Source organism: Saccostrea cucullata, unplaced genomic scaffold, assembly GCF_032062105.1.
Source record: "Saccostrea cucullata isolate Sc308-1 unplaced genomic scaffold, CSIRO_AGI_Scuc_v1 ctg3862, whole genome shotgun sequence".
Classification (NCBI taxonomy): Eukaryota; Metazoa; Mollusca; class Bivalvia; order Ostreida; family Ostreidae; genus Saccostrea; species Saccostrea cuccullata.
The window spans coordinates 1-10,520 of NW_026940981.1; the positions used below are offsets into that span (position 1 = coordinate 1).

At 31.5% G+C, this 10,520-nt stretch overlaps 1 protein-coding gene and 1 long non-coding RNA gene across 2 annotated transcripts; both read left to right on the forward strand.

The window, feature by feature from the left end:
* The first annotated feature begins 175 nt into the window (after window positions 1–175).
* LOC134256759 (uncharacterized) lies at window positions 176–2,782 on the forward strand. The gene is made up of 3 exons (XM_062739428.1): window positions 176–234; window positions 611–677; window positions 2,066–2,782. The coding sequence occupies exons 1-3, from the start codon at window positions 180–182 to the stop codon at window positions 2,475–2,477; spliced, it is 534 nt and encodes a 177-aa protein (XP_062595412.1). The 5' UTR covers window positions 176–179; the 3' UTR covers window positions 2,478–2,782.
* Window positions 2,783–3,976: 1,194 nt separating this feature from the next.
* Window positions 3,977–7,909, forward strand: LOC134256756 (uncharacterized). Its single transcript, XR_009989782.1, has 2 exons — window positions 3,977–4,015; window positions 7,608–7,909. It is a non-coding gene; the product is annotated as an uncharacterized LOC134256756 (long non-coding RNA).
* Window positions 7,910–10,520: the final 2,611 nt, after the last annotated feature.

A 10,520-nucleotide genomic window follows, 5' to 3' on the forward strand; every position in this document is an offset into this window, starting at 1 on the left:
AGAGGGAAAAGTGTTGTCCATCTATATTTGTTCCTGTTCAATTTGCACATAAACCATATATTTTACAATCTTTTTATTTTACAAATTTTATAACGTGTGATCTTACACAAGAGCAGCAAAATATGAAGACAGTCTTTATTCTCTGAAACCCTAATAATATTTTTTACTTAGATACTACAATGTCCACAGGAAGTGAAGAAACAAACACCAACTTTTCCCAAACAGCGATCTTTCGTAAGTTAAATAAATCTATACTGTCATTTTTAACATAAAGCTTTGAGGCTACGAGTCTAAAAAGGAAATTATTTTTCTTCAAATTTTAATTTAACAAATGAAAACACAATACTTTTTCATTCTTAAATATTTATTAGGTTTGATTTCTCGCATTAATTGTAACCACGGTAATATCATGTCAAAAATTTTATTAATTATGTCATTTGTAAAATTTTTTGCTGTGAAAATATTTCAAATAAAGAGTTATAAAATAAATCTTTAAAGAAATAAAGAAAGAGTTACGAATTTTTCCCAGAGCAATGTAAAACATTCAATGTACATCACATTATTTTTACGTAACCATGCTGTTACAATTCATGTACACTGTATGTTGTAGTTTCCGTGGGATTCGCGGTTGCACTGATAATTGCCGTCAGTTTTGTAATCAGTATGTACAAAATAAGGTCTGTGTTCTTAAATTTCTTTTTAAATTAGATTCAATCAAAGATTTCAAAACAAGATAGCTACATTTGTATCTTATAGAATGTATTATAAAACTTTTACTCTTCCTTTTGGACATATGCAAGGTTTCTGGTTTTAGTATAGAATTTTTTAAGAACTATTGAACAAATTTAAAAGTACAAAACATGTTTTATTCTGCCATATTTAACCTACCAATCTAGCCTTTCTTCGAATCAAAGTTTTGATAATTCCTACTGCATTTCCTATGTAAAATCTTAATAAAAAGGACCTACATTATTTTTAACCATGTAATTTCTCTAAAATCCGTGTACTCAGTAGTTCATAGACATTTTCAATAAAATACATTGTTTTATTCTTTTCTTCCGATTGCATGTATATATTTTGACTAAAAATGCAAATATAGAAACTAGAAAGAGAAATTCCAGCACTGTTCTTTAATTTTGATTTACTTTCTTTAACATCTAATTATTTTTCATAATGATCAAGAGTTTCTGTCTTGTAATTTACGTTATTGCAAACAAATTGTCTACAGTGTCTTTTGCATGGATTTTTTAATAACTTAAATTCGTAATTACCGTGCAGTGCCTCCTTCACATGACTTATATAGAAGTGTTTTCATCCGTTAACCTAGCTTTCACCATAATATGGCAAATCTTACCCTTCCCAACATAACATGATTATTGACGACCTGGTGACTGTCTGCCCCTTTAGTTAACACAATGTACAACAAAGCCATCACAACTTTTCTTTCTTGTTGTATTTTTTTTATTTAATCCATAAAAACAAACACATGTTCTTTTGCTTACCTCCGTAACATTTGCTTTCTTTATTTCCGCCGCCTAGTGAATTAAACGGGACATCACTGTTTTTATAAACAAAAAAAAAAAAAACCCTATATATTATACATTTTTTCTCCAGACTCCCTGCCTTGTCAATTACCTTAATTTTCTAGACTTTTAGATATCAATTAACAGCATTTTTATCCCAAGCTGCATTCTCGGAAGAACTTATCTGAGAAAATTTGTTAGTTGTCTGTCGTCGTTGTTGTTGTCACAAACATTTTTTATCATTTTATCATCACAAATTCACTTGAAAAATTTGAACAAATTTAGCATACATGTAATTGTTTTTATGAAGAGTTTTCAATTTTATCGACATGTCGCGCAAACTCACTTTTTTACGACTTATAATTAAGAATTACTGAAAATTTACTGTCATCTTGTAAAAATTTTCTCCATAAGAACCAGTGAGACAGAAAATATAGTTAATGTACATAAAATTTATGTATTTATGAAATATTGACTATAATTTAATTTTTTTAAATTCAGAAACTATATTAACATAAAGATTTTCCCCCAAAATCATTTAGAGCAATAACACTGAGAAAAAGACGAAAAGAATTGATGCGCCTCCCAAGTATTCCAAAATCAAAGGACTCTCCTCCGTACGAAATGAAATTAACCAATCCAGAAAATCCGTATTCCGATCCCGACTATGAAATAATAGAGGAAGAAGATGAGGGGTACGAACATTTGCCCGAACCAGGAGAAACAACTCTAACTCTAACACACGAAGATGGACTATATATAGATCCTGACAATGCTGACAGAACATACCTAGATGTAGTGCACAGCGAAAAAGAACCTAACGCTTACATTAACGTGTCTCCTTACATTGATTTAGTAGATGATACCATTGACGATGTTCTTCAATCAGAGGCCTTGGACACTTTACAGTCAGAGAATGCTGATTATTGTAATGTAATAAACTTACCTGAATAAATGGAAGTGGAAAAAATTGAAGAGAAATGAGAAATAAGCTGAATGAAGATTTTTCCACCATGAGTGTGAATAAATGTTAAATACTGATTTTTATTTTTTTTTCGGATAAAAAAGATTGGATGTGAAAAAATTTAAGACAAACTAAGTATATATATTTTTTTGTAAATATCAGAGGCAAAAGTCACAAATAACAAGACCTCCATCTTTTTTAATATAAGCTTTAAAAAACATTGCAAAAGACGATTAAAAGATGAAACAAGTTTCGTGTAATAAGTTTTGTCGAAATTAAGACAACCAAAAGATAATTTTGGAAAAATTATCAAATGAATACATTATATGCAATGTCAGTTTTATAGGTTCATTTATTATAGTCCCCTAACGGTGAAACTGATGAGGATTTCGGGTTTCATCTTTATTTGTCGGGCCGTCAAGTTCTAGTCGTAAAGCCTGCTGTTAGGAGGCGTGTACAATTTACCTTGAGCGCTGCTGTCAACTAAATTGTGACGTAACTTGAACTTAACACTTAGCTGCAAAGTATAATATTCAAATCAAAGGTCCCAGGGATAGGGTGGGCCCACAATTGGGTATCTCCATGAAGATTTTTATCCAAGTTCATAATTATAGGGCAATTTCATTGAGAAGAAGACGGAAAGAATTGATGCGCATCCTAAGTATTCCAAAATCAAAGCACTTCCCATACGAAATGACATTAACCAATCCAGAGAGTCCGTATTCCGATCCCGACTATGAAATAATAGAGGAACAATACGAGGGTTACGAACAATTTCCCGGACCAGGCGAAAACTCCTTAACTCGAACAGACGAAGGTGGACCATATATAGATCCTAACAATGCAGACGGAACATATTTAGATGTAGTGCATAACAAAAAAGAACCTAATAATTACATTAATGTTTCTCCTTTCATTGATTTACTAGATGATACAATTGACGATTCTTTTAGATTAGGAGCGGTGGACATTTTATAATCAGAAAATTCTGCTGCAATAAACTTATCTGAAAAATAAAAGTAAAAAAAATAAAGAGATAAACGAGGATTTTCCACCGTGAATGTTCTACCAAACCAAAGATAATTTCGGAAAACTTATCAATATTTTATATGCATTCATTTGTCAGTTTCATTTGTTGATTTGTTAGTTCATAAACGGTGATACCGGATAGGAATTTAAACAAAACAAGTTAGTTGATTTGTTAATAATGGGAAAGGCCAGTTAAGTCTTACAATATTTTCTATACAACAATATTGAGCGCAGTGGATACAATTTTCTCTTTACACGTAAAGGTAGACATCATTGAAGTACAGTGACCATCCAAACAAGAAAAATGTACCTGGTACCTTTTTCCGCTCGATAATTTTAAGGCTTTCAAAAGATGGGCGGTGCCAAATTTCACTGGATGGACAAAGGATTTTAAACATAGTACCATTACAAAAATTAAGTTCTTCCAAATAATGTTTCTGTTTTTTGGTTAGAGTTACTGTAGGATTCTTTGAGGTTACAAATGTCAGTGATTTATAAGGTCTTGGAAAAATAAAAGTTAAATCTATATTTGATTTCTGGTCAAAAACCGGGGACCGTATGGCACATCATCCTTTGGATTCTCTTTTGAACCCATATACTATAGTACATCAAGTTAACCAAACGTTTTTAAGCACATTCATTTTTAGTCATACTTGTCACTTTATACATATTTATCAAAAGATGCCCTAACCTTGGACCTTTATACTAAAGATAACAAAATACTTGTATTTAATTATTTATATTTCTTATAGTATTGGCGATATAGGCCACGGCTGCATTAAACAAATAAGGGAGCCCGGCATCAATTCTTGCCTTTTTGGCATCCCCAAAAATAAACAAGCATGAATGGTAAGCCCTGGAAACAAAACAATTAATAAGAAATATTTATTGTTAAATTAAATTGCAATGCAATCTTTATAATGCATAACATATCTTCATTGTGATAAATGCAATTGCAATGTCGCAAAAATAATGTGAAATGAAAAATTCCTACAAGTGATAAAACATTAGTGAAATCACCGACATCATTTCATGTTGGTATTCCTAGTGATCCAATAATTTGAAAATAAGGGACTTATATTATATTTAATTATGCGGTGCTGTAGATTCCAAAAACATGATCGTGTCAACTACAAAATTAATCACACCCTGATATCCTTTTATTAAATTCAGATTTTAAAATACCTGAAACAATGCATGGATAAAATTCAAGCTTTGAAACTAAATTCTGCACTTTGTCTATCAAAGTATTGTCTACTTTTTTTCACATGTATGGCTTTTTCATCCCCTACCCCTTTAAAAAAAGAATCTGGTTCTCGATTTTCCATTTCCATTATGTCCCAATAATGCCAAAGGTGAATCTATGATTATCATACTTAGTTTTTTGATTAGAAGTTGAGATGAGTTAAAATTCCCAAAAGTCAATAAAAATGACAATTTGAGGAAAATGAAGAACAAAGTGCATATCAATATATCAAATATACGCATGCCCCTCGTTAATACGACCGCCCCACTCCCCCCATTTTTGACACAACATACTCATATTTCATGTTAATGTTAAAGGGGACGACCATATCTGATTAATTATTCATTTATTTTAATGTTATGTAGACATTTGTAGATCGTCCAAGAATTAAACTCCTCCACATGTACATATGTACAGGTACACACTGTATGTATGTGCAACCGGCAAATGGGGCGAGCTGATTAAAAATTACAGGTTAAGAATCCCTAGTGCAAAGGTACATGTGTTTAGTTTGTCTATTAAAATTTCATTACAAAAAACATTTTTTATTTAATTAGTTTTGAAATCTCATTAATTTTTTTATTTGATTTTATGGAATGGGAAATAAAAACTGAAATGAGACTTCGGTTTTCGATAAACGACATCAATCAACCAGACTTGATAATGAGTTATTGGGACCCGACACTCTAAACCACATTGAATGAATTAGGATGATATTGTTATGATTAAAATAATAGTTATAATGGTAGCAGTAGAGTGTTTCGGCGACAGCTATGCCTCATCAGGGGCCCCAGTAAAGATATTCCATGTTTATTGTAAGCTTGATTTTATCAATAGATCTCCTATGTTTTTATGCTTGCTATACGCAATGATAGGTTCCGATTTGAATAGATCTTTGCATATTGGGTCTGCTTCCAAAATATTCCAGTACTTTAAAATCCGCTTTTTTAGTCCTTTGATGCGAGGGTTAAATTTTGTAACCATGACCTGTGGATGGCTAGGCTTTGTGTTTTCTCTATTTCTTAAAAAGAGTTGTCTTTCCTTCTGTGTTGTTTCTTCATTTATTGGGTTGATTTCTTTCTCTGAATAGCCTCTCTTTGAAAGATGTCCCTTGAAATCCTCTAGAATTGTTTTAAGAACTGAAAGGTCGTTAGTATTTCTGGAGTGTCTTATACATTTTCCTTTGATAAAACCTTTAAATACAGAGGCGTTGTGTGCACTGTTTCTATGAAGGTATTGAAAATTATTAGTTGGTTTTATGAAAGATTTGATATCAAGTTTCTGGCAATGATTAAATCGATTGCCTTTGTAAACCGTTGTGTCCAGGAAATTTACGGATGAGTGAGCTATTTCAAATGTAAATTTAAGATGTTTATGACAGCTGTTGCTGATGTCAAAAAATTCTAGAATTTCTTCCTTGGTTCCGTTAAAAATTAATCCATCATTTAAGAAAACTGTGTATATTTATTAAAAAAATTACTAAAACATGCTCCCCAAACTAGTAAAGACCTAAACCTATAATTGTACTATTTGTCTATCCTCATACTCACGCATACCATATATGTATTTTTATTTGTCATCATTGTAGTTTACATTTATATCTCGCTATACAATTGAAATATTGTGAAGAGATCAATAAATTCAGTTCAGTTCAATTCTGCATGACTTTTAAAACACACAACTAAAGAACAGACCTTGCCCTATCGGCTATCACTTACATGTAATTGTAAACAGTATTTCACCCCCTCCTTTTTGTGCTACAATCAAGTAAAATCATATAAATAAGCACCAAATCTGTACTGTTTGTTTATACAAAGGTCTCGGACAAAAATGAAATCAAAAAAAATTATAATGTCTGCACAAAATTCTAATTTTACGAAAACGCAAGCCGTAACAATATACCTATGGCAGAATGTACTAATAATTGACCCGATTCTAAAACGAAAAAGACGACAAGAATTGATGCGCCTCCCAAGTATTCCAAAATCAAAGGACACTCTATTCGAAAAAAATTAACCTACCCAGAGAGTCCGTATTCCGATCCCGACTATGAAATAATAGAGGAAGAAAATGAGGGTTACGAACATTTGCCCGAACCAGGAGAAAATACTTTAACAGACGAAGATGGACCATATATAGATCCTAACAATGCAGATGGAACATATTTAGATGTAGTTCATAGCGAAAAAGAACCCAATGATTACATTTACGTTCCTCCTTACATTAATTTAGTTGATGATGCAATAGAAGATTCTTTGAAATCAGAGGCTCTGGGCATTTTACAATCAGAGAATGCTGGTACAATAAACTTAACTGAGAAAATAAATGTGGACGAAATAAAGACATAAACGAGGATTTTTCTACCATGAATGTGCTACCAAACCAAAAGATAATTTCGGAAAAGTTATCAATATATTATATGCATTCATTTGTCAGTTTTATTTGTTCGTTTATTAGTCCCTTAACGTCATACCGGATAAGACCTTAAACACAACAGTTTAGTGGATTTGTTAATAATGGGAAAGGTCAATAAATTCTTACAACTTTTTCTACACAACAATATTAAGCGCAGCGGGTACAATTTTCTCCTTTCACGTAAAGGTAGATGTCGTTGAAATACAGTGACCATCCAAACAAGAAAAATGTACTTTCTTCCACTGGTATATTTTAAGGCTTTCAAAAGATGGGCGGTGCCAAATTTCACTGAATGGACGAAGGATTGTAAACATACTAGTACCATAACTAAACCTAAGATAAAATTCTTCCAAATTATGTTTCTATTTCTGGTTAGAATTACTGTTAGCATTCTTTGAGGTTACACATGTACATGTCATTGATTTTTAAGTTCATGGAAAAATTAAGTAAAAGTTAGATATTTAATTTTTTGTGAATAAACCGAGGGTCGAAAGGCACATCATCCTTCGGATCCTCTTTTGAACCCATATACATTGAACACTTAAGTTTTTAGAATATCTCAGAAAAAGTAATTCAGGGGTTATTGTTATTCAACACTCCTATAATCTAATATAAGTATAACACATTTCGTTTACAATTTTTACATGATTTTAGTTTGTACTGTGGTACATTATCATTCTTAAAAAACAAAAAAACTCTGGAAAAAAATAAAGGTATTTGTTATCACATCTTTCAATGTGTAAGTTATTTCTTAATTTAACATATACTAGTATGTCAATTATTTCAACAGTTTCAAACATTATAATAATTTAATGACCCTGGGGTGTTTAGAATTCAAACAATGTAAATAATTTAAATCAAAACAGTTTTAAGATGTGATTTCATAGTTAATTTGTATAGTTTCGATGTGCATGTGCAAAATACATGGTTACACTATACAGCTTTAAGGATTGACTTAACACCACTGAAGTTACCAGTATATCATATAGTTAAAACGTGTTTAACCTATATCAATTCTTTTTTCAATCTTATACACTCTATATTTTCGTACACTGCAAAATCGACGTATTCTTACGTGTGATTAGATATGCACCACGTGCAATTGGGTACATAATTAGACTAGGAAAGTAGATACCGTGAAACCTGAATATTTGTATGTTTTGATTTTCGTGGTTTTCGAGTTATAAACCAATATATTTTGTTTATTATTTTAGCTTCACAGAGTCTCACATATCTGTTTCATATTTGGATATTTTACTCGAGAAAGATTTTAATGGTATTCTAACAACCAAGCTCAAAGATACATGTGATGACTTTAATTTTTTTTATTGTCAACTTTATCGGCATTCTCGTTTAAATCATTCAGTTCGTAAGTTTTATAGTTGATACAATTAATGACATTGTCGATCAGCATATACAATTCATCATTGAGTCAAATGCTAACTGACGTTTTCCATACTGATTGTACATTTTTCCGTTTGTCCGTTATTAAAACCATGAATTGTTTCCTTATCATGAGAAGCACACGGCCGGTGTGACCAGTTTGCAGGGGGTGCGCAAAATGTATTTGATTTTGTCTCTTCTATAAGTTTACAGATAATCTTTCCAATAAATCTAAGGGATGTTAAGTAGGCTTGAGTGCATTGTCTCAAGATTTTTACATGTACAAATTTATATTACTACTTCTTGCATTTTGCCATTGATTCTGCGTGCATAATAGAGCTACTCTTACTTGTATTTTGACGGTGCATATCGGCCAAGGTACTTTCCAGTTATGTTGAGGGCATAGAAAATACAGAATTTACATGAGCTGTACTGTTTTCTCTTTAGGCAATACAAAGAATTGCTTGCAAAAGAACGTGTACAAAGATGGTTGCCTTTAAAGAGAAACCATGGAAAAACATTTGAGAACTATCACAATCCATTAACCACTAGCATATCATAATCTTACTAATTAATAGTTTGTGTAAATTATGTCTTAAGTAAATGAAATAAAAAATAGGTTAAAATCATTTCAAGATACGAGGGGCGTTCAATAAATAATGTCATTAGCTCGATGATATACAACATAGTGGTCATATGACATAAAGCTTGACTTTCTCTCATTATTGAATCTTTAATGAATTTATAACAGTTTATGTGACCACTTTTCATCACATAGTTTTATCGTGAGAAGCTGGGAAACAAGGGCTATTCGAGACACTGCATTATAAATGAATGGTAAAGAATCAGTAAACTAGAGTGAAAATAAAAGCCACATTAAAGCTTCTGTAAAACTTGTTAAAAATCCCAAAGAAATATTCACTGAAATAGTGACATTTACAGCAACCGATGCCTGTTTTATAGACAAATTAGCAGGTGGATTTCAAAGATAAAAAATTATATAATGGGCATCAAAAATGGGTACCATCCTTGCCAACAAAAATTATAACAACTTATGTACTGTTTGCCAAATTTCAACAAATAATATTTGATGTTGTATGATTGACTTTAAGACACATAGCAAATTTGATAGACATCATATCGGGAGTAGTTTACACTGTTTTAAGAAACGTTTGACAGTAATTAAACTTGGTACTCTAAGGTCACCCTGTATTTTGAAAAATGAGTGAAAACGACAGCGTGTACAAAAGTCTTAACAATTGTTTTAAAATATCAGTAATTGTAGTAATCCACGTTTGTTTTATATTCAAACAGATATTGGAACATGAATCTATTGCTTAAAACCATTAAAACAAAATTTACCATAAGATGTACTTGATAAAAACGGCAAAGGTCTGTCAAGAGCAAAGGTATGCAAGAGCACAAAAACAGATTTATATGAAATTTTCTTAAATATTAGTGGTATTATTGTTCAAATTCGTATTCGGGGAGACAGTTTAATATCTGGAGGTGTTTAGAAAGCAGTTTTTTTGCAAAGAAATCGAAAGGTTTATCAGAGAAAGGACCCAGAATCAGGAATCCACTACATTGAATTTCTTCATGACAGCGTTTAAACCCGCATGCCCTAAAGAGTAAAGGGGTTTACGGGATAAACAGAAAGTTAATGTTTTTTCACATTAACAATATTTGCCAGATCTTTGACCTTTTGACTTGTTTCTATTTCCAAACTTGAATAAAACACCTTTCAGAAGGAAAAAACAAGTCCAGGAAATCATTGGATCTGCCATTTTCCAGTATACTAAGGGTCATACCAAAAATCAGTTCTAAAATCAATCAGAAATTGGATAAAAAAAAGTCACGGACATGTGTTTGAATTAAAATAGATTAATAAGTAAAATCATGAAGACTAAATCATTGAAAAGCGTCGTTTGCTTCTTTCTGAGCCCCAATGTCATTATTT